This window comes from Arvicanthis niloticus, chromosome 2 (genome assembly GCF_011762505.2).
Source record: "Arvicanthis niloticus isolate mArvNil1 chromosome 2, mArvNil1.pat.X, whole genome shotgun sequence".
Lineage (NCBI taxonomy): Eukaryota > Metazoa > Chordata > Mammalia > Rodentia > Muridae > Arvicanthis > Arvicanthis niloticus.
The window spans coordinates 55,603,155-55,627,770 of NC_047659.1; the positions used below are offsets into that span (position 1 = coordinate 55,603,155).

General features: G+C 38.6%; 1 protein-coding gene across 1 annotated transcript in view; it reads left to right on the top strand.

Annotated features, from left to right (window-relative positions):
* Nucleotides 1–20,954, top strand: part of Dnajc10 (DnaJ heat shock protein family (Hsp40) member C10) — a 40,739-nt gene extending 19,785 nt beyond the window's left edge. Inside the window, exons 11-23 of the mRNA XM_034494579.2 lie at nucleotides 182–271; nucleotides 996–1,109; nucleotides 2,769–2,883; nucleotides 7,380–7,507; nucleotides 7,706–7,822; nucleotides 10,842–10,943; nucleotides 11,877–12,032; nucleotides 13,501–13,634; nucleotides 14,321–14,374; nucleotides 14,604–14,751; nucleotides 16,132–16,251; nucleotides 17,454–17,558; nucleotides 19,741–20,954. Coding sequence (XP_034350470.1) covers nucleotides 182–271; nucleotides 996–1,109; nucleotides 2,769–2,883; nucleotides 7,380–7,507; nucleotides 7,706–7,822; nucleotides 10,842–10,943; nucleotides 11,877–12,032; nucleotides 13,501–13,634; nucleotides 14,321–14,374; nucleotides 14,604–14,751; nucleotides 16,132–16,251; nucleotides 17,454–17,558; nucleotides 19,741–19,752 — 1,395 coding nt within the window. The 3' untranslated portion in view covers nucleotides 19,753–20,954. The remainder of the gene's footprint in view (nucleotides 1–181; nucleotides 272–995; nucleotides 1,110–2,768; nucleotides 2,884–7,379; nucleotides 7,508–7,705; nucleotides 7,823–10,841; nucleotides 10,944–11,876; nucleotides 12,033–13,500; nucleotides 13,635–14,320; nucleotides 14,375–14,603; nucleotides 14,752–16,131; nucleotides 16,252–17,453; nucleotides 17,559–19,740) is intronic.
* Nucleotides 20,955–24,616: the final 3,662 nt, after the last annotated feature.

Here is a 24,616-nt window from a genome sequence, read left to right on the forward strand (position 1 = left end):
ATTTTCAGAAATTACCAAAGTATGGTGTGCTTTTAAACAGTGTCATTTGTAATAATTTGAAAAACTGCTTAACATACACGATTGTTTTCTTAAAGCTTACTCTATAGAAATTGAAATAAGATATCAAATATACCAAATGATGTTTACTTAAAAGGCTTACAATGTGGTTTCCTTGTTCTAGTTTCTTAAATCATTGGATGCTAAGGAAATATACATGGAAATCATACATAATCTTCCAGACTTTGAACTGCTTTCAGCAAATAAACTAGAGGTAATGTTTTCACAATAATAATAATTGTTGGTAGCATTGAGGTTTTAATATTTCAACAATATATTTTGTTTATTACTAGGAAGACTCAAATAGCACTTTCAAAGGCTTAGATAGATTAGATAGTTCTGGGTTCAATTCTGATTACTGAAATCATGTTGTTTTTAATTCAAAAGATGTAAGTGTCCCTGAATCTGAGTTCCAGAAGGGACCAGAAAGGCAGGGTATGGTTGACAGAGCAACCTTGGTCTGACTTGAGCTTTGCATTCTTACACAGTTCTGTCCCTGGGATTCGGGAGCATCTTTTGAGAGTGTTTACAAATGAGCAGTTAGTAGTAGAGTCAGTCACATTATTCTGTTCATCATTTACCTCTGCATTTAGTATTTTTACAAGTTACAATATTAAGCCTAAAAAGAAATCTGACTTCTTCAGCCCTACCCTAAATATTAAGTTATTAAAGTTATATTATTTTCTTGGAACCACCACTCCATTAACAACCCTTGCATTATTTTATAATTCAGTGACCCACCACCTCTTATCATGTGCTTTATGTCGCATTATTACTAGTGACTACAAAATAAGAGTATAGTTGACTTTGAATTTAGATGAGACTTGAATTAATGGGTAAGGTAACTAAACTTTATTTTATGTCTAAGAAATCAACATTATATCCTTAGAAATTATAGTCACCACTTGCTGACGTTGTGTTTTGTGTGTTTCTTCAAGGATCGTTTGGGACACCATCGCTGGCTTATATTTTTTCATTTTGGAAAAAATGAAAACACAAATGATCCTGAATTGAAAAAACTGAAAACTCTACTTAAAAACGAACATATTCAAGTAAGGAAAGAAAATATACTTTACACAATAGTGTGCTTCCTTATTTATATCTGTTTTTTGTCAGTATGGCTGAAGGTTTGTCAACTTATTTTTCTTTTCAAAACCGGCTGTAATGTCTGGAGTTATAATTGGCTAGTAGAGTGCATGAGGCTCTGAGTTTGATTCCCCCGTGTATAAACCTGCCAGGAGCACAGATCTGAAATCCTGTGGAAGCAGTAGGATCAGAAGTTCAGTGTCTTCCTCAACTACTTAGGAGCCATCCTGAGCCACATAAGACTCCACGATCCCTGAAGTGCATGTTTAGCCTTCTTGTTGATATCTTTTGGTCTATAGACTTCTGTGCTTTGTCCCCTTTTGGTCTGTTAGTTAATATTTTTATATACTTTGTTTCAAGAAAAAGGACCTGGCATAGCACTGCCTGACCTGGAGCTTGTCCCTCCTCATCCTGACTTGGAGGCTGGGCCAGCATGCCCATTTCAGAGCATTTTCACTTCCTTGTACACTTCTTAAGAGACCCATTAATTATTTTGTTTGTTGTCCAGATACTTGTTTGTTCTCCATTGTTTGTCTTGATGTCTACTTTTATTTCATTGTAGTCTTAGTGAATGCATGTGATACTGGTTGTTTTAGGTTGTTGGTACTTGTTTATGGCTTACATAGTTTGTTGTAGTGTTCTCATAAAGGATACTTCTTAGTAGCATCCACTGAATAGTAATGATTGTGAACATAATCCTCCATACATAAGTGGATGGGGAAGCTAGAGGTCAGCATCGTGTCCTCAATCACTGTGACCTCAGTTCTGAAATGGTGTCTCTCACTGAACCTCAGGTTTGCCAGTTGAGGCAGGCCAGCTGGTCTGCACTCGCCAGTAATGCTCTTGTCCTCCCTTTCCATCACTGAGATTATAGGTGCAAATCACTGCAATCAGAATCCATTGTTACTTTTTTATTAATTTATGAGATTATAATTATAATATTTCTTCTTTTCCATACCTCCCTCCAAACATTCCCATATGCTACTCCTTGCTGTCTTTCAAACTCATGGCCTCTGTGTTGTTTTTAGCATGACTACTGGGTACTCAACTCCAGTCCACATGGCTGCACAGCCAGCAGTTTCCTGCAAGAGCTACCTCCTCGGGCCTCTGAATGTCACTCTTGAGTCACAGTTCTTCTCTGCTCTCTCTATAATCCTGGCTCATTTTCCTTCCTGCTCAGGTGTTTGTCCATATGATTGTGATTTTTTAATGACTCGTTTGTCTTAAATGCTATACTCCCCTCCCCCAGTTTATCATTTGTTTGTGTTATTCATGCTATTTTCTTTGACACTGGGAACGTCATCTTTTTTCTACATTATTTTTGAAGTGCCTCACTTGTAAAGTTATCTTTGCCTTACCACAAGATGAAATAGTCTTTACATTCTTTTCAAGGCTATATTTCTTAAAAAATTTTCTTAGAAATTTCCTGAGGCTTCTGAACTCTCAAGGGAGCATTCTTTTTTTGAGTTCAGTATTAAATGTAAATAAAACATTTCTGTCCACTTCATTTTATAACCTGTTGACTTCTGATGATAAACGTACCATTTGGGGATATTTGTGGATCTTTGTGAATATTTGGAAATTGTATAAAATGTTTGTATTTAATTCTGTGTTCTACTTTTCAGGTTGGAAGATTTGATTGCTCTTCTGCACCGGGTATCTGTTCTGATCTCTATGTTTTCCAGCCCTGTCTAGCAGTGTTTAAAGGACAAGGAACCAAAGAATATGAAATTCATCATGGTAAGTCTATTAGTTTCTTTTCTCTTGCAGTTATATTATAACACCATGACCAGGGCAACTTACAGGAGGAGGATTTATGATTCCAGAAGAATAGAGTCCATCATCATCACTGTAGGTAACACAGCAGCAGCAGACATGGTGACAGGAACAGCTTAGAACTCACATCTTGAACTACTAGACAGAACAGTACAAACTGGGATTGGCATGTGGCTTTGAACTCTCATAGTCCATGCCAGTGACACATTTCCTCCAAGAAGGCCACATTCCTAATCACCCCCCCCCCAAAGTGCACCACCAACTGAGGATGACCATCCATCACAGTGAGAGTAGGAAAAATTACAGAAATTCATCTTGACTTTCAAATAGAAATGTTTGTGATTTGTATTTTGTGGATATAATTATTGTCAAAAATTTGTTCTCATTAACAAATATAGGGAGAGACATTTTTAATTATATATAATCACTTTATTATGCTTATTCTTCTTATAAAGATCTTTGTTAAATATTTTGATAACTATTATAGCAAAAAAAAAAAAAATCTGAGAGTAGCACATCACTGTGTAGGAATTAGCTTATTGTCAAAGCAAGCAGTCCCTGCAGTCTTTATCACCATGCCATGCCTGCTCTAGACCTCAGGCCTAACTAACTGCTTTGTCTCTTGAATTCAGAATTATGTTTCTGATGTCCTGCAAGACATGCATGTAAATGAGTAACAGATACTGGTTTGATGCCTGTGACTTGAGCTTTATCTTGTGGAACTGCTTTAAGTATGAGGTTACAGAGTTGTAAGACATAAAACAGTTTGTTGCTGTAAACAGACACTGTTTCCAAGGCAACTTAGAAGAAAGTATTGACTTGCTTATAGTTTCTAAGGGTTAGTTCATGACCATCATGGAGAGTGGCAGGTAGGTGGTCATGGTGTTAGAGCAGAATCTGAGAGCTCACATCTACTCCCCACAAGCTTTCAGGAAGAGAGAGAGAATGAGCTTGGGCCTGGGCTGGGCTTTTCCAACTTCAGACTCCACCTCAGATACTCCTCCAACAAGGCCTCGCTTCCTAATCCTTCTCAAACAGTTCCATCCACTGGAAACTAAATATTCAACTATGTGAGCCTATGGGGGCCGTTCCCATTTAAAAAAAAAAACACGAAAGCAGTGCTCTCAAGAAGTTTGGATGGCAATGTGATAGGGACAAGAGAAATCTCTAAGGAAAACATGAAAAATATTCAATGGCCACTTCATATAAATCTCAACGAGACCAAAAGTATTTGTCTATATCATAGGTCAAGTGACATTTGAATTGAGCATAAACTGCTCACCTACTAAAAAGCAAATACAGAAATAAAAGAAATAGGGCCCTTTAGGCTAAAGCAGTAGATCTCAACCTGTGGGTCACAGCCCCTTTGGCAAAACTATCTCTAAAAATATTTATGTTATGAAGTAGCAATAAATATAATTTTATGGTTAGGGGTCACCACAGCATGAGGAACTGTATTAAAAGGTTGTTGCATTAGGAAGGTTGAGTACCACTGGGCTAAAGGAACTGTATGAACAGAAGTACAAGATGACCCTAACTACCAATACTGTGTACAGTCAAATAAGGGCCTCGCACAAGGGAACTGTTGACTTCTTCATAGCTTCCAGTGAAGGGAAAACTGAAGTTGACGTGTTAAGTAGGTTGCCCCAGCTATGCCAAGTAGACTTTTACATGTACATGTGTCTGACACTAAAACCAAAGCTTAGGACTCTAAGCTATGTTAGAGCCTCACAGCAAGTTAGGTTTTGCTGTGAGCCATGCTAGCCTGAAACTCACTGTACCTCTTCCTCTGCTGTCTTCCTGCCTTGGCCTCTGTACAGGTTTGCAGCAGTGTGCCCAGGTTGGAGTTACATGTGTTACCTCTGAAGTGTTCCTCATATCTTCTCTGCATGTCTCCTTGTTTCCGGTCCACCATCACTTTGTCTACAGTTGCTTCCTGCTCGTTTGCACTTAGTACCTAGAGCACCTTTTTCATGCCACTGCTCAGCCTTTTGAGTCTTCTGGAAAATGAACTCCTTAGTAGGGCAACGATGTCATTGCCTATCTTGCTCACTCTTCTGTCTCCAGCACTTAGAATAATGCCAGATATACAGAGTAGGAACTCTGTGAAGAGTTGTTAACTAAACAGGCTGCTTTCATACCAGTTTTCTTAGCCTTCTCCTCCACCTCTTCTCCATCACATATTCTTAGCTTCAACTCCTTTTGAATCCTTGACATGCCATGTTCTTCCAGTACTTTATGCCTTCACATGTGAGCCTACCTCGAGAATTATAAGTAGTCCTTCCTATTCCTCCAGATTGCCAGCAAACTCCAGATTACCCTTCAGACCGTACCCATACCCTTCTTTCCTAGGAAGCACAGATTCTAGAAGCACTTCTCTCTGTGTTGATAAGAACTATAATTGCATTTTGCACTCAGCACTTTTGTGTCCCATGTATAATATGCAAAATAGGGTGGGAGGTGGGAGTGAGCTCTTTTTAACCTGTGCCCTAAAGAACTTTATTGACTCAGAAAGAAAACAGACAGGTAAATGGACAGTTTGTAAATGTTTGAGTGTGGTGAACTATCCATTACCCAAACAACAACTGTTTTCGTGGTTAGGAGTCTGGGAACAAGTTATCTTAGTTTCTCTGTGATCCTGCAGTCAAGGTAGATGAAGGGTCATCTGAAGGCTAGGCTGTAGCCAGCACCTCAGGATTCAACATGGCATGTGGGATCCTTGAAAAGCTTCATATAGCAGGCAGCCTTAGCTCTTCTTGTGGCTCTATGGATTGCTTACAGTGTGGGAGCTAACTAATCTCAGAATAAGTAATCTGAAAAGGAGGAAGCAAGCCAGAAGTAGCAATGACTTTTATAACCTGATAAGATCACAGTCATTTTCACTGGTCACATATACAGGAGCTGTCTTGGAAAGAAACTAGCTATCAGTAAATAAGTATACTTAAAAAAAAAAAAAAAAAAAAGCCGGGCGGTGGTGGCGCACACTTTTAATCCTAGCACTTGGGAGGCAGAGGCAGGCGGATTTCTGAGTTTGAGGCCAGCCTGGTCTACAGAGTGAGTTCCAGGACAGCCAGGGCTATACAGAGAAACCCTGTCTTGGAAAAAAAAAAAAAAGAAAGAAAAAGGGGGAGGGGGAGGGAGGGAGGGAGAGAGAGAGAGAGAGAGAGAGAGAGAGAGAATGTCATAGATAAATAGATAAATGATGGTAACCAAGAAAATAATGAAGGTCAATAGGCCAGTTTCAACCTTATAGAAGCTCGGTATAATTTGGTTATTGTTAAGATGAGGAGGTTAAGAGACAAGAGTCAGTCAATTCTAATTTTATTTAGTGAATCGTACTTTGAGTAATTAGATCTTTTTGTGAGGAAGAGGATATTGAATTAAGAGTTGACCAGAAGTGGAATGTACACTTTGTCTTCAAGAAATTTAAGACAAAAATGAAGACATTAAGTTGTATATTAACAGCTAGAGCCTGCGTGAGTCTGAGTTAGTTTGAGTAAAGAAAAACGATCATTGGTCAGGACCACCTTTCAGGGTAGTCAGAAAGAAAAGTGTGAAACAGTTCAAGAAACAGCACTCAAGAAAACTGGCAGGAAAATATACTGTCTCGTGTCACTAGTGAAAATAGTGGTCAGTTGACCTCTGTTGCACGTGACTTTAAAGGAGGAGCATTCTCTTTTTCTGTTTGCCATGACAATATGGATGTCTGATCACAGCACTCAATTTTGATTGTTCAGTCAATAGGTGAAAAGACACTTGGAAAAATAGAACCTCTTGTTACGAAAGGTCTGCCAACCCAAGGAACATGTACTTTTTTTAGACTGTGGCAAAGCATTAAAAGCATTTTAAGTTTCTTTTTTTTAAAGGTGACTATAGTGGTGATAGGAAAAGGGGTTCATTCAGGAAAGCTGTGGCCAGAAGTACTAGTGTGGGTGTTGCAGTAGGCCAGACTGAGCTGCAGCCATGGCAGTAGGCATGGCGCTCGGGCAGGAAACAGAGTAGATCAGTCATACAAGAACCCCTCTGGGAGTTTTCAGTTAGGCGCCTGGTAATGATTATAAGAAGGCAGAGAATATGAAAAAGGACAAGTGGTTGGGGAGAGAAGGACCCATTACAATTGAGATGCATTATGTTTCCAACACCAAGTACATGTTCCCACTGGACACTACTGTGTGGTAGAGTTTGGATTCAAGAGAATACTTTAGTGATTATTGTACTCCTGATGGTAAGAAAGCATACCGTAGAGTCTTGTCATTTAACTAGTCCAAGAAGCAAAGGAACATACAGTAGAAGGGGATTCCCAGAACAGCAAGCCAAGGTGAAGATAGAGAACACAGAAACCTCACCAGAGCCAGTCCGTTCATAGGCCCTTCTTTCTTTCTTGAATATATTAAATATAAAAGTTGGGATGTTTCTGTAGATACAAGACAGCACATATTTTAATTTTTCCCAATTTATAGGAAAGAAGATTCTATATGATATACTTGCTTTTGCCAAAGAAAGTGTTAATTCGCATGTTACCACACTTGGACCTCAGAACTTCCCTGCAAGTGACAAAGAACCGTGGCTTGTTGACTTCTTTGCACCCGTGAGTCATTTTTATCTGTCAAGTTTCAAAAGACCATTTTCTAGACAACATGAAGGCTAGTCCTAGAACTGTTGTGGCTTTGCTGCTCCTTCTGGGCTCTCCCAGGACAGAGTGATGGGCAGAGTGTGTGTCCACAGCAGAGACAGTGTGGTTCTTCCTCCTTACTCTTGATGCTTTTGCTTATCCCTCTCTTCCCAGTGGTGTCCACCATGCCGTGCGCTTCTGCCAGAGTTACGGAAAGCATCAACACTGCTCTATGGTCAACTCAAAGTTGGTACCCTAGACTGCACGATTCATGAAGGACTCTGCAACATGGTAAATATTAGAGCAGCTTTTCAGAGGCATACCCATTTATAGCAGTAATGTTGAAACAGTTTCAACAGAATAATAAATTATGGTTGAATTGTCAATGGATATGTAGAAAGTTGATGGTATCCAAGATTTTGTTTACCAGACTTTGGCATGCACTTAATTGACTTCATAAAATACTTATATAAATTTCTATTTTATCTAAGCCTCTGTACTTTTGTAACATACTTTTAAGTTTTTACAATTTGTATTAGATTTCTTTATACTTGTCAGCTTAGAGTAGTTGTTGATTTGACCAGACAGGATATCCAATTTAAAAGAAGTGCTTATGTGGGTGTTGATGTCTTATATTTTAAATATTTTCTGGTATTTATGAATGGGATGTGAAACTTTATAATGTTGGTATAAGAATAAACTAGAAGCAGGAGAGGTATAGATGATGTAAGAGTAGCTGTCTTAGTTTGGGTTTCCATTGCTGTGAACAGACACCATGGCCAAGGCAACTCTTAAAAGGGACATTTAATTGGAGCTTTTTTACAGGTTCAGAGGTTCAGACTGTTATCAAGGTGGGAAGTATGGCAAAATCGAGGTGCTGGAGAAGGACCCAAGAGTTCTACATCTTGATCTTATGGCAGCCTGGAAGAAGACTGTCTTCCAGCAGCTAGGTAGAGGGTCTCAAAGCCCACCCCCCGGTGGCCCACTTTATCCAACAAGTCCGCACCTCCTAATAGTGCCACTTCCCTGGGCTAAGCATATTTAAACACATGAGTCTATGGAGGCCAAAGCTATTCAAACTACTGCAGTAGTCATGACTGGATGATAATTATATCTATATAAGTCCATAAAAGTTTATATCCTTTCTGTAATATAAATGTTTTAACTCAAAAAGTTAAATGTTAAAGAAAAAGTTAGCAAGGAAAGGAAAGCCTGTTTTTTAATGCATAATAGAAAAGCAAAAATGTTTGGCTTCGCTAGTCAAGAAAATATAAGCTCCATCAAATTTTTGAAATCTTTCCCTACCCAAGTTTATCAAATTGAGAAAAAAAATTAGCAATGTAACAATATTTAGAAATGGTATAGTGAAATACCAGAGCATCTACAAATAAGCCAGGCAAGGGGTGTAGCTCAGTGATACAGCACTTCCCTCCCATGTTTAATTCCTGTGTTCGAAACCATGCACTGAAAAAGAAATCTTTACCAGCTTGGGTAAATCCTAAAAATCTCAATGTAAAATGAAACATAGCAGCAGTTAAGTATTCTCAGAATCAGAGAAAAGTCTCTAAATATTCAGAGCAGTGCAGTGTGCTGCTTAAAGAAAAATATACATGTGGGAAAGCGTAAAACGCAGTGGACTGGATACCCACCAGTTCAGCAGATTAGGGAGGATCCAGACCAAGGGAGACAGTGTCAGCCACAGTATCACACCTATTAGTTGTTAAACATAAGGAACAGATATGTAGGTAGTTAGGAGATTACTCTCAGTTTTGGTGTGTTTGAAATTAAAAGTAAGTTTGGTTGAGATGGACTGTGTATTTTAAGGAAATAATAAAAAGAGTCATTGTCATCTAATGTCCTTTATGTGACTTGGAAATTAGATGACAACCAAAGATGCAAACATCATGAATAACAGTAGTTAATTTAATCCCTTTAGTTTTTCTACATTTTATCTCTAGTAAGTACATTATCAACAATTAAAGTATACGGGATAAAAATGAGCATCACATTCACCTGAAGTAAGGTCAGGATTTCCCCACTTAAGCACCTCCTACAAGTTCACCAAGTCACATACTCCTCAGTAGCTCAGTGTCCTGGTCTGTAAAGTAGGTTTTATAATTTAGGGAAGGGGGGATTTTGTTTTGTTTTGTTTTGTTTTGTTTTGTCTTTTGGGTTTTGTTTTGTTTTTTCAAGACAGGGTTTCTCTGTGTAGCCCTGGCTATCCTGGAACTCATTCTGTAGACCAGGCTGGCCTCGAACTCAGAGATCTGCCGGCTTCTACCTCCCAAGTGCTGGGGTTGAAGGTGTGCACCACCACCGCCAGTCTAGGTTTTGTCATTGTAATTGCTGAGTAAAATTGCTCTGAGACATGAATGAGAGTTTCTGGGTGGCTAGACTAACTCAAAAGATAATAAGAACTTGTAAACTTTTACCTAGTCTATGTTAACCTAATAAATGCTTTGAATTCACACATTTTTAAACCTCATAATATGCTATTTTTTTCTATAATTATGACTCTTAAAATTTCCCATTTACTAATGAGCTAGACAAGAAAATCATTTGGTCACTTTAAAAATTAAATCTTCAGGGCTAATGACCATGTTAACTGTGAGGAAGGAATTAAATATTTTATTTTATACTCTTAAGAACTTTCTTGAGTAAACAATAAAAAGTGACCATTTTCTTAGAGCATGACTCATAATTCTTTAATATAAAATATAGTCGTGGTCATTTGTTCTTCTGTTTTATGTTGCTGACCATTGCGCTCTAGGATGATTAATTGCTGTCACTAGAAGAAATGACTGCTGTGTGTATATCATCTCTTCCCTCCTAGTTTGAAGAGAACAAAAAGATGAAGTGTGCACTAAGCTATTACTCTGGCTCACTTCCCATGTTTTAGTGCCATTGGGTTAATGTTGAACTATTCATCAGTACAAGCTTCAATGCATTGTCTTTGCTAAATTTGTCTAAGCTACCAAGAAGATAACATTGGATTTCTACAATCTTTTAAAAGGCTGCTAGAGACGTGGCTCAGCAGTTAGGAACATTTGTTGATCTTACTGAGAAACCAGGTTCTGTCCCTGCACCCACATGTTGAAAAGAGCTGTCCATTAGTTCAGTTCCAAGGGATCAGACACCATCTTCTGACCTCCATCACATGACATACATACATACATACATACATACATACATACATACATTCAGGAAAAACACCCATGCATATAAAATAAAAATAAATATATGTATAAAAAGCAAGCATTACAAAATTGAAACTAATAGGTAAAGTATGTGAATTTCTTCTTCCTCACAGTATAACATCCAGGCTTACCCAACAACAGTGGTATTCAATCAGTCCAGTATTCATGAGTATGAAGGACATCACTCTGCGGAACAGATCCTGGAGTTCATAGAGGTATTTGAAATCCTAGGCTATGGGTAGAAATCTTTCTATTTATATGTATACTTTGGACGACTGTTTGTATTAGGACTTATTCTTTTTGTGCCTGGAGATGGTTTTCTGAAAACCTTTTTTTTTTTTAATTTAAGCTTTTTATTACTGTAGTGTTTTGTACATGGGAGATGCTGCTATTGGGTATGTGAAATGATAATTTTCTGTGAAGCCTGTCACCCCTTCCCTGTTTTCCTTCAGAGCATTCACAGCATCAAGGCTAGGCATCTTGCACCAAGCTTGTCATAGTTAGCACAGAAGGGCCTGTTTTTATTCAGTCTTGACTAGAATAATTTCAGTGATTTCTGAAGAAATTGAAACTGTAGCTTATTGTTACTCACTAGTGTCCATTCTCCTGTGTCCTGTTCATCTGACCTCCTCCAGAGTAATATGTTGTGTTGTTTTGTTTTGATTGCTGTCCTTGTGAAGTTAATGTGTTAGTATCACTTGATACAGGTTGAGGCTCTGTTAAAACTGCCTTTGGGATATACACAGTCTCTAGAAAGGTGTATAGCATCTCCATTTAAATATCAAAAATAGTAGTAGTAGGTGTCGTGTTAGTCATTAAATGGTCACTTCTAAACACATATTCCTGCTATCATAACAGATAGTGGGGCCTATGTAGGTATCTTGATTACTCCTAGAACTTCATTATGATGATCTATTCACAGTCTCCTCGGGATACCTCTTTTCCCAGCTTACAGTGGTTTTAGAGCTAGTGAGAAAATAAACCTTTTAAGAAAATTGATTGGCAAAAGCCAAACTTAATAGATTCTTTTAAATGTCTATGTCTTCTGATTTCTCTAAAATAGAAACTTTTTCAATGACAGGCCCAGCAACTTGCCAGAAATACATGAAAAACTTGGTGTGTGTAATAGTAGTCTTTTTATTTCTTAGGATCTCAGAAACCCTTCAGTGGTCTCTCTTACACCCACCACTTTCAATGAACTAGTTAAACAGAGAAAGCATGATGAAGTCTGGATGGTTGATTTCTATTCTCCATGGTGTCATCCCTGTCAGGTCTTAATGCCAGAATGGAAACGCATGGCCCGGGTATAGTATCATTAGTTTACTTACATCTTACACCTACTAGAATGTTTGCTTAACAGTTACTTTGAAACCAAGGGGATAAACCTATACTCAAGACAATTTACACAGACCTGATTGAATCATTAAGATGACACACTGCCTCTACCCACTAACTGAACTGTCTAATACACTTTTGACAGTGCTGCCAGTGCTAACCCTGAGGGTGTCTTCATTTCTGTTTAAATTTTTCTATAATTTTATTTGTAGAGCTTACAAATACTGTTTGCTCACATTATTGGGTCTTTAAAATAGCTTAGTAGGCAAGGATGGTGGTGAATCCTGATAATACTAGCATTCAGATGCTGAGGCAGGAGGATCAGGAGTTCAAGATTATCCTGGGCCATCAATCTCCAAAACAAACAAAAATGAAACAAAATAGAAAATAATCTCAAACAATTATATATATATATATATAATTTTCTGTAAACAGGCGGTGTTATAAGATACTGAATGAAGGCAAATTTAGAATACTTAGTCAGACAGCTTACCTTCATTAGAAAAAAATTTTTTTTTTTAAAATACTGATTATATTTTGGTTGCTAATGTTTTTTGTGTTGTTGACATTTTGTTTTTGTTTTTTTTTTTTGTTTTTTTTTTTGTGAGACAGGGTTTCCCTATATAACCCTAGCTGGCTATCCTGGAACTCACTCTGTAGACCAGGCTAGCCTTGAACTCAGAGATCTACCTGCCTCTGCCTCCCAGGTTCTGGGGTCAAAAACTTATGTCATCACAGCCCAGCTTAACATAGGGTTTTTTTTGGGGGGGGGGGGGTTGTTTGTTTGTTTTTTTGTTTTTGTTTTTCAAGACAGGGTTTTTCTGTGTAGCCCTGGCTGTCCTGGAACTTACTCTGTAGGCCAGGCTGGCCTTGAACTCAGAAATCTGCCTGCCTCTGCCTCCCAAGTGCTGGGATTAAAGTGTTTTGAGGTTTTTTGTTGTTGGTTTTTTTTTTTTTTTGGGGGGGGGGTGTTTAGAATTTTTGAAAATTGTATTTACCTACATAGTAAATGAATAGAACCAGTTATTTCATCTACAATAACTGTGGGAAGTTCTTAATACAAAGTCATGGCATTCAAATTCATTAGTTTAAATGGCATATTTTAAATCCTTACCTATTGTTCCTCTGATACTGATCAATACCCATGTTAGGATGACTGTTTAGAATACATAAAAGTTGTGGTGAGGGCTAGATAGTTGAGTTGGTCAACAAGATTACTGGGCTGCTGTTGCAGAAAACCTGTTTGGTTCCAAGCACTCTCAGCCATTGTTAACTCCAGATCCAGTGCCCTCTTGGCCTCCAAGGGCAGTGCATACATATGGTGCATATACATGTAGACAAAGAACTCACACGTGTAAGTTTCTTTTTTAAAACAAAATTGAGTTATAGAGATAATTTTAATCATTGACCCATGTGTTGACTTTTGTTCTTTTATAGACATTAACTGGGCTGATCAGTGTAGGCAGTGTGGACTGCCAACAGTATCATTCTTTTTGTACTCAAGAAAATGTTCAGAGATACCCCGAGATAAGATTTTATCCCCAAAGGTCAAATAAAGCTTATCAGTATCAGTAAGTATTCTGTCACATTTGAAGATATCCATTATAATCATTTGATTTTACAGTTAACATTTAAGTTAGGTCAACAGATACGTACTGGGAGGCCACTACTGGATGTTCCCTCAGAAGATAAGGGAACTGGACAGTAAAACTAGCTATGAAGTTCTAGTCAAGAAGCTGTGAGAGGAGGAACTGGTGTTAAGTCCTTACTTGGCCCTAAGTCCTTATACTTAGTGGGGGGATGGGGATCATACGCCTCCTACCATTACTGAGAAAGAACTAACCCAGCAGACTTATAGCTCATCTGCTAAAGTTGGGGGCTAAGATTTGAACCCAAGACTGTCCTAGTTCTACACTACATAGGTATTAAAAAAAAAAAAAAAAACACAATTGTAACTAAGTGAAAATTGAGCCATGGGTTTCTCTATAAAAGATAAAAGAATCTGCTCTGGGGAAATCACAAAAAGGACACGTAGTCCTAAGGTAGCTCTTAGGGGAGTACTTAAGGGAGAGGAAGATACAAAGACTCAGAAAAATAGACCGGAAGTCATACAATTCTTATTTCCTTTGTGGAAAGAGGTACAAGGTGACATTAGCCAGTCAAGAGCTATATTTTTTATTACTGCAGTAGACTGTTTGTTGACCATATGCAGTACTAGGAAATACTATTTACAACTAGATTTTTCTTCTTTTTTCAGTAGTTACAGTGGCTGGAACAGGGACGCTTATTCCCTGAGGAGCTGGGGCCTCGGGTGAGTGATGAAAATGTATATTGTTGTTTAACACTTGACTCGAAGCTGTTTATCTTCTCATGTGCATAGTTTCGTGTGAGTTAGGATTCTGGCATTTAAAATACTGGGAAAAGGATGACATTTATTAAGGATTGAACCATTTCTAACTAAGGAATGCTTGCAGTATTGCCATAGAATGCTTGCTTTACTTTTGTACAACAAAAACTGATGTTTGGTTCCCTTACTGCAGATTTTTACCCCAAGCATCCATAGATTTAACACCTCAAACTTTCAATGAAAAAGTTCTACAAGGGAAGACTCACTGGGTGGTTGACTTCTATGCTCCTTGGTGTGGACCTTGCCAGAATTTTGCTCCTGAGTTTGAACTCTTGGCCAGGGTAAGTATTGTTATCTAGTTAAATAAATTTTACACGTATATATGTTTTAACAGTTGGTTAAAACATTGTAAACTAATTTTTAATTTAGTTCTTAAAAATATCTCTCAATTTAAAAAAAAAATGTGTTTCTATAACTATTATCTGTCTTTCTTGAGACAGGTTTTAGTGCATTTAGTGACAGATTACAAGTGTCCCAGTGTGTGTGCTTGTGTATGTGCACACTGTTATTCTATGCTGGTCTCCCTGTTTGTATTCATTTCGGTAGTCATAGAAACCAGAGGAAGCAAAGACACTTTCACTGATTGTTCTGGAGCTGGAGAGGATACCATAACTCAGTAGAGGAGAGTGATGGTAGAAAGAGAGAGACACATGACAACCACAAGGACAGGCAGAACTATGTTATGAGACATAGGTGAAACGAAGGGAACTGAGGGTACAGCTAGCTTCCACCTTGAATGACCACAGAGGGAAAAGACTCAGATATCTTATGTATAGGTGCTCATGAGGCAATCACAAAAAACAGTCCAGAAATGTAGATTACCAAATCAAAGGAAGATTGATCAGCATAGGATTATATAAGATCTAACTGAAAGACTGTTGACCATGAAGAAACCCAAAGATGGGATGAGTGGGATGTAGTAACCTGAAGGTACAGAAGAAGCTCTCTGTTCTGGGGAAGGGTGGGGCTGGAGTGCCTGTAAGTGCTGTTGGGAAATACAAGAGGCAGATGCGGACAGCAGTGTAAAGCACACAGGAAGAAGTCCAGTAATTGTCTATTTGGTTGGATCAAAGAGGTCACTTGTGACCTTAAAGCCGTTCTTGTGTTGAGAGTGATAACAGGGATCAGTGGAGAGAGAGTACCACATACATAGATGGGGAGGGAGGGATGAACACCCAGATGGCAGAGACAGGATGCACGCTGCTGCTGAGAGGAAATGCTGCAGTGCAGGGAAACTCCTTTGTAGCCATCTGGAAATGCATGGAAAGAGCAAGACTCAACGTTGACTGTATAGAAAGTCTGGATTCATGACCTAGGCAGTCTAAGTGGTGTGGTCAGCCATGCACCAATAAGAATGCCAATTAGGATTAAAGACAGATGTTGGTTGTGGTGGGCAGACTGGGGTGGCTGGACAGTTGTAGAGGTCAGAGTTAAAGCCTCCAGGTACTCACGAGGAAAAGCCTGCGTATGTTAGACAGATGGCAGCAAATGGAAGCTTAAAGGGCTCGGGAAAAGTAGAAACAATCTTGTTTGAATATGAAGAAGTACAACTGAGTTTGAAGTAGAAAAACTTTATGTAAATATATAAAGATTTGAAATCTATTATGTTGGAAAGTGGCAAGATCTGTGAATTTGGGTTTTTTTGTTGTTTTGTTTTTCAGATGATCAAAGGAAAAGTGAAAGCTGGGAAAGTGGACTGTCAGGCTTACCCCCAGACATGCCAGAAAGCTGGCATCAAAGCCTACCCCAGTGTCAAACTGTACCACTATGAGAGAGGAAAGGTGCGTGCAGACTGACTCTGCCTTCCTTCAGCAGGCCAAGCCCAGAATGTTGTAGGGGAGGACGATTTTGTCTAGTTTCTAGTTTTTCCCTTCATCTTTTAAAAGTATTTCTTACTGAGACATCTTCTATTCCAGTGTACCAAGGGATCTTAAAAGGCTTTCTGGTCTGTGTGCTTTCAGTTGCCTTACAGACTTTGTGTTCCATAAATAGAAAGAAACATAACTAAACATTAATACACGTTATGTGTCTAGGTTGTACAATGCAAAATTATTATCTTCTATGCAGTTTTATTTTTCTACTTTTTAATAATTGCTTTTTAAATATTCTAAAAATATTGAAAGAAATTAGTTTATAAATACTTCAAAATACACTTAGTAACAGCATTTTTGAGGGATGCTCACTAAGGACTTAGATTACAAGTGGGGACTTTTGCTTTGGGGGCACGACTACCAATATGCCTTTTTTTCTTTGTTGCTTAGGTTTGATTTTTGTTTGTGTTAGCTAACTTGCTTTGTGGAGCCGCTGGCATTGGCCTCTCAGATATATCCACTTGCCTCTGACTATTAGGATTTCATGCACCACAGTGCCAGGCTGTGTTAGGTTTTCAGTGAAAGAAACCTTGGTAGACCAAGGTCTCAGAAAACCAGGGTCTGGTTTCAAAAGTTGCATCTTTCAACTGATAGAGTCGTTAACAAAAAGCACATAAGACCTGTCCAGTCTTCCCAAGTACAACACAATGATTTTGAATGGAACTATGATATTTTAGCAAGAATATTGATCCTTTAAAGATAAGTGACACATTTTGTCTACTAAAATATTTTGTCAGAAATAAAAAAAACTGGGATGTGAGCTGATGGCATCCTCGTCTTGGTGGTTTTTACCACACAAGGGTAATCAGTGCTCTGCTGCCGAGCTACCCCTGGCTCAACCTGTTACACACATGCTCCCCGCCACATAAGAATATTTGAAACCAGTGATGTGCTTTTCCTAGAAATCATTTTGTGCTCTCATTATGCTGCAAGTATTATCTTTTCTAGTGAGGTTAACTACTTTTGTACCATTATATACTTGAAGAAACAGGAAATTTAAACAGTTTTGGAACAAAAAAAACTTTAAGGAATAAGTAAGCAAGCTTCTTGTGTGGAAATATCATGTTTTGATTTAAGTACTTAAAAGATAACATGAGTGTTTTTAATTTTAGAAAAGTATTTGGGAAGAGCAAATAAATTCCAGAGATGCAAAAACTATTGCTGCCTTGATTTATGGAAAATTGGAAACGCTCCAAAGCCAAGTAAGGAGAAATAAGGTAAGAGCCAAGCCTACAAGTGACTGGCAGGTTGCCGAGACGTATTCTTGGTGTGCATTCCACACAAAAATGAATATTCAAAGACATACTCACTTTGGAGAAATACAGCAGCCAACATTACAGACTCTAGATAATGAAATGCTTGGAAATTTGTATACTCACCAGTTAACAAAAAATTATCAAGTTTCTTTCATAAAAGAACTTGGACTCTAGTGTATATAGCAACATCACTCATACAGCAAATAGGGACAGACAGCCACCCCGCAACAGGGGATCAGCAAAATGTGGCAGGCACATTGATGCTGCCTGCAGTCTTTGTAAGGGAAAAAGTGAAGAATGCATCCATGGTACATGGTATAGTTTTGAAAAAAATTGTAATGTGAAGGCAGGTGGATCTCTGTGAGTTGGGGTATACCCTGGTCTACAGAGCGATTTCCAGGATAGCCAGGGCTATTACACTGAGAAACCCTGTCTCAGAAACAAAAGAAAAAAGGATGGATATATGGGAATATTCAAGAAGCAGGTTGATGGTTGCCAAGGCAGGGTGAAAGTAGAAACTGCAATGACTACTTAAGAGTGTGACGGAGGGGCTGGAGAGATGGCTCAGTGGTTAAGAGCACTGACTACTCTTCCAGAGGTCCTGAGTTCAATTCCCAGCAACCACATGGTGGCTCACAACCATCTGCAATTAGATCTGATGCCCTCTTCTGGCTTGCCTGAAGACAACTACAGTGTACTTATATATGTAAAATAAATAAATAAAATCTTTAAAAAAAAAAAAAAAAGAATGTGAAGGAGTCTGGCTCTGAAGTGCAGGAAATGTTCTGAAAGTAGTTATATAACTCTGAGAATACCTGGACTTCCATTGCAGATTTTCTATTTTTAATACATGTAATATGAAAGCTGGGTTTTGTGGTGCACATCTTTAATCTCAGCACTTGGATGTGGAGACAGGCAGATCTCTGTTCTCTGTGAGTTTGATACTAGCCTGGTCTACATAATAAGTTCCAAGCTAGGCAGGAGTCCTGTCTCCAAAATATTTTTTTAAAAAATACATGTCTGTCTGTCTGTCTGTCTGTCTGTCTGTCTATCTATCTATATCTATCTATCTATCTATCTATCTATCTATCTATCTATATATAGAAAGAGAGAGAGAGAGTAATTTAAAATAGTGATGTGGTTAATAGTTATTTAAATGTTGTTTAGTATAAATAAAATACTGAATTACTAGCGGTAAATATTCTAGAACCTGAACATATATTTTAGAAAGCAAAGTTTCCTTTGTGTTTGGTCTAGATGGACTGTGTTTAAACCGTAATCCCGTTGTTCCTGAATTTTTATCTGATCATCAGCACTGCAGGCTCCTTCCTGTTGCTCTCTCTTCTGAAGCCCACTTGTTTGATCTCTCTTAAGTCTGTTCTCAGTCTGTGGAGCCGAAAACTCCATGAGTGTGGGAGCTGCTGAGTAGAATTTAGTACAGTTGACGGCATAGCCTCTGGAGAGTCTCAGGCCTTATAGAAAATAGTTCTGCATAGCAGCGAGCGGGAGCTCTAAGTGGGGAAAGGCCTAGTTCCCACACATCTATGTACATCCAAAGGGTACAGGAGATAGGAATCCATGTCTTCTTAGCGTATATAATATATTTTTCTAATGTTTGAGTTACTTTAATTTTTCAAAGTCTTTTAGAACTTATGATTTTACCCAAGTTAAATAGTTTCAAAGGCGTTATTACACATAAACCAAAATACTATAACTGAAGTTAAGAAAAAGAACATACTATATTACATCACTTAGTGTCTTAATATCTTTGCTGTTGCTGTGGAAAATACTCTAACAGAAGCAACTTAGGGTAGAAACAGTTCTTCTGACTCACATTTCAAGGACACAGCGCATTCACCTGTTGGGGAAGTTATGAGGCAGGTGCTAGATCATGATAACTCCATCAGGAATTCCCAGAGATCCCATCAGGTTGACAGTAGTAACCATCTCACACAGGATGACATACCAGTACGTATGACATTGCCTACAGTGTGCAGGTGAAAACTGACATTTCGATTGTTAATCAAGCAAAGAGTGTTTGTGTAATACTCTATTCAGTAAGAACATTGAGTATGTGTAAGAAAGCAAAATATTGATTAGCTTATAATACCTTTATTTTGTAATCACCTTTACATTTATGCAGGATGAGCTTTGATGATGTTGAAGGAAAAAAATCGTAAGGAAAAGAATCTGGAAAATGGCATCAGAAGCTCCCTTTCCCAAGTTAAGATGCTCTTGGGGAAGCAGATGCACGTGACCTGGGCCTTGCAGTTGCACTGTGCAGACGAAACACCTGTGCAGTGCTACGGTCTGCAGAGGCTTCCTGTCGAGAGCCTGGCGGGCGGCACCATCTGAGACTGGAGTCCACATATGGTTCTTTGTTGTGTCTTTGTTGTTGTTGTTAATCCTTTTAGAAATACAAACATCAGTCTTCGCTCAGGGCCATATAGAAGTTCTCCACAGGCCAAGTCCAGCCCACAAACTAGTTTGCTGACCATCAGAACTGATGTTTGGACACCTGGCCCTGCGTGTGGGTCTGTCATTTTCCTACTGTACAAAGTGGACTTGGGTTTTCACTTGTAATTTTGTGATGGGCCTGAAAAGAACTGACTTGCTTTTCAGTTACCCCTTCTAAATGTTCTGTCTATGACCGTATATTTTATTTTGACTATTTTCACAATATGGGAAAATAAAAATGTACCCATCTTTCCTACTATGTACTACTGTATAGACAGAGGTTTTCTTGTAAGAGTTGAAGAGTTGTTTTTAATTTATCACAACTATAAGTGTAAAAATCCTGTAAACTACAGTCTTAAGAACAAGGTAAGGAGAGTATTTACAGCAGTGTGATATGCGGATGTCACAGGTCTAAGCCCTCAGCCCTGTTTCTAGTGTGCACACCTTCATTTATTTGCTTTCATAAATGTTCCTACTGATGGTTTCATTTGTTTTGTTTCATGTGTCTTCCTGATACTGACATATTTTACTTCTGGGTTCTCTGTTTCGATCACTCACGTTGATTTTTTTCCCCCGTAGCTGTGTTTTTTCCTTCTGTCCAGTAGTCACTATTCAAATAGGAACAATAATTTTAGATTCATTTTAATGTGGCTCATGATGATGCTGTTACTCAATTATTATCTTTTTCAGTAAAGTATTTCCATAACAACTGAAGTAATTTTTACTAAAATCAAGCACATGATGGACTCTTCCCATTTCTCAGTTGTTTGCACTCAAAGGGTCCCAGGTTTCTCCTACAACTCCAAAAGCAGAGTGACCTAGTTCAGTTCCCGCCCCCGGTGTGTGGGATGGTCAGAGGGTGCCAGTGAATAAAGTCAAATTATTTTTTCTAAAGCTAAAGATGGTTGTTGTGTTTGGAAGATTTTATCACTTTACCTTGCTCCTTAGTTGTCTTTATAGAGGCTGTGCCATAGGTGTGAGTTAAGGAAAGCAGTGCACTTTATTGTCCTTTCCAACCTCATTCAGATTGTCCTGTCTGTTATTACATTTTACCTCCCTGACTCAGACTCTGTGCTGTTCGTGTGAGCACACACAGGAGTTGGCATTCCTAACCAACTGTTTGAATCATGACTAATAACAGCAAGAACCTTTATTTATTAAACTTTGAAAACCTAGAATTTCTTTTAAAAGTGACTTGTTTATGCAAAATTCCACAAGTGGCATGCCCAAAAAAGTCTTACGTAGTTAAAGTATACTAGCATAGTGAACTAGTTACTTGCACACTACTGTACTGGGCAACAGAGGGTACATGAAGGGAGCCTACAGACTACTCTCCTGTCACTAAATCATAAATAGTGAGTAGGTACTCAGTGTCTACCTATAATTGTTTCTTATACTTGCTGGTAAACATTTTCTAGGCAGTATTAGACAGTAGGTATTACTTTTACTTAAGCTGTATGTCTATGGAATGTGTGCTGAACATAGGACCTGCTGCTGGACATGAGGTTAGGTCACTGGGATAACACACTGGCTGACCTCAGGTTCATGTGCATCTGCAGTGTTAGAACTCCCAGAACTGACTGGCAGGTTGATGCTTAAATGGGAATAACCCTAAGGAGCATCACAGGTACAGTGCAGCTACACCATTGCTATGTGCAGCTCCTCCTAGCAGACCAGAGCAAGCCTGGGAAACAAGCTGTGTACAGCCAATTAGAACTTGTATTGGATTCTTGGGTCCTTAATGTCTTTTTATTCAAGAGTATACTACTGTAGGGACTGGCAAGATGGTTCATTGGGCAAAGCACTTGGCCATGTAAACTTAAGGATCTGAGAACCCAGCTAAAGCCAGGTGAGGTAGTAGTGTCCTTCTGTCCCTGCTCTTCCTGTGCTCGCCTGCACTCCAGCCATGCCTTTACAATTCCTGCCATATCAGAGCATAGAGCGTGGCTTTACCCACAGCTGTACGTTCATATTTTAATTAAACAGAAGAATTAATTGAATTCTAATTTTAATTCAAACTGTGCTAATAATTTTTTGGTAAGAATTATAATTTCATATGAGATGGTCCAAATAGAAATACTTAATCATAGAAATAGAAGCAAAAATTGTAAAATACATATCACACTGAGAAGAAAAACAACAACAACAAAAACAGAATAACCAGAGTGACTTGGTAAGAGAAGAAAACTGGAAAATACCACAAAACCTGACTTCAAAATATACCATAAAATCACAGTAACAAAGCAACATTCTACTAACATTAAAAACTGGCAGGTCAATGGAAGAGAGGGTCCTGAAATTAAACTATACTCATGGACAGTTGATTTTCAGCTAAGACTCTAAGAGTATACAGTGGAGAGAAGAGTATCTCCAGTAAACCCTAGCGAAACTAGATACACATGCAGAAGTAGCCTCGGATTTTGTAATTACTGTGAGGAAATATAGAGAGAACACTTTAAGATAGTAGTATAAATAGCAATGACTTTATTTAAATATTTATTTAAATAGACACCAGAGGCAGGGGCACAAATGGATGAAATTATATTCTACTAAGAAGCTGTATGGCAAGGGAATAATTCAGAGAAAACCTTATAGTATATGGAAGTACAAACTTTGTCTGTGATATTAATGTCCAGATTGTAAAGAAAAATTCAAAGTAGGATGAAAACATGACCTGTCTGTAGTCAACAATAAGAACTGCTCAGCCTCACCAATGAAGAAATGCAACCCAAAACCAGAGATCACAGTGGCACACGTATTCCACTTACATTCCAAGGAATATAAGTGCCATGGCACAGGACGTGATTCAGCTGTTACAAGCAGCATGCGGAGAACTGGAGTTCACTCTAAGTTAAGTAAGCCAGGCACAGAGAAATATCTTCCTTCTTTCTTATGAAAAGGAAAGCCTCCAGAAGACCAGAAGTGGCCACTGTGCCACCGCAAACCGAAGGGAGGAAGGGGACCTAGAGTAAAATCGGGGCTGGTCAGACAGCAGTGCTTCTTTTGGTTCTTAAGCAGTTGAGTGTGTAGAGCGTCCTACAAAAGTGCAGCTGAGATGGTTTTGAGTTAAAGGCACCTGCTGTGAATCTAACCCCGCCCACAGCTCCCCACCCTCACCTCAACAATCGGAGATCAATCCCCAGGACCCACATGGTAGAAGGAAATAACTCCCATAAGTTGTCTTCTGGCCTCCCCCAGCGTGCCATGGCACATGGATGCTCAGACACAAACACAAAATAAATAGTCTTGTTTTAGAAGTCTCTAATGCACTGCAGTGCACTAAAGGCCAGGAAACTGACACACAGGGACGCTTACTGCTTGGAGAGATAGCAGCCCATCTCTTGACTTACAGGAAAATGGTGCACTGTGTACCTCGTATATAATTAGCATGCTGTGCCCAGAAAAGTGCAAATGCCACCAAAAAAGTGTATCTGTGATGGTTCCTACTTAATTAGTATCCCTCACAATGCCTAAGAATATTGTAATCGGTGTTTTTAAGATGTTTATTAGAAAATCTAATTTATCTTTGCCTATGAAGCCACACCTACTCCTACTTTAACTTTTCCTTTTTTTTCTCCCTCACACAGGCTTCCCTGTGTGTTTTAATTAGAAACACCATGCACCAGTAGGGGGCAGTGAAAAATAAGAAGGGAATCCATTCTACCTAAGGGAAGGTGGGGGGAGTCTTTTCTACTTTGGGCAGTTCTGTGGAGTCAGACCCCTCATTTGCATTGTTTTTCTAGCTAAAAGGATCCTGAATATCAAGTGTTTACTAGTGAAATTGTAAGCAAGCTGACATTTGTGACATGTGTTACATGTGATGTAACATGTCTAACAGTGGACAGAACAAAAGGACATAGGCACACAGCTACTATAGAGCACAGGCTCTGCCCATGTCATGAAGCACAGCAGACTCCCACTGATGGAGAGCACTGCCTCATTTACATATGTCACTTCCCAAGATTTTAAAACAGTCCTCAATTTGTACTGATGCTTTTTTTTCCCCAAAATTCTCAGAATTTTCTGTGCTTCCTAATGTTCTTTTAAACACATGACATTCTCATCCTCAGTCATAAGGGACTCTTGCTCTAAAAATGGAGTTCCTGTCTTGTAACCCAGTTCCTTAGTGACTTTGGTAATTTCGCTTACTTTATCTGTCTGTACCATGACTACTTAATTTGCTAAGTAGAAAAAAAACTAAACTGTCTGTTTTACCTACTTTATCAGCTAGTCATATAGATAAAATACGTTTTTTTAATGAGCAGAAAAAAACTAAAACATAGAAATTTTATGAAACAGAAAAATGATTTTTTTATCATATTCTCCAAATATACTATGTGGACTTCTTGGGTTTGATTTGCGTGCATGCATGCGCGCGCACGCACACACACATACACAGGACCTCAGATATAGCTCAGTGGTAGAACATTAACTAAGCAGGCACAAGAGCCTGGGATAGACCAACAAAACAAAACAAAACAAAAACAGTGGGAGGCAGAGGGACAAGGACTAAGAATAAGGAAGGAGTAGGAAAAGAAAAGAAACAAATAAGAACGGATATT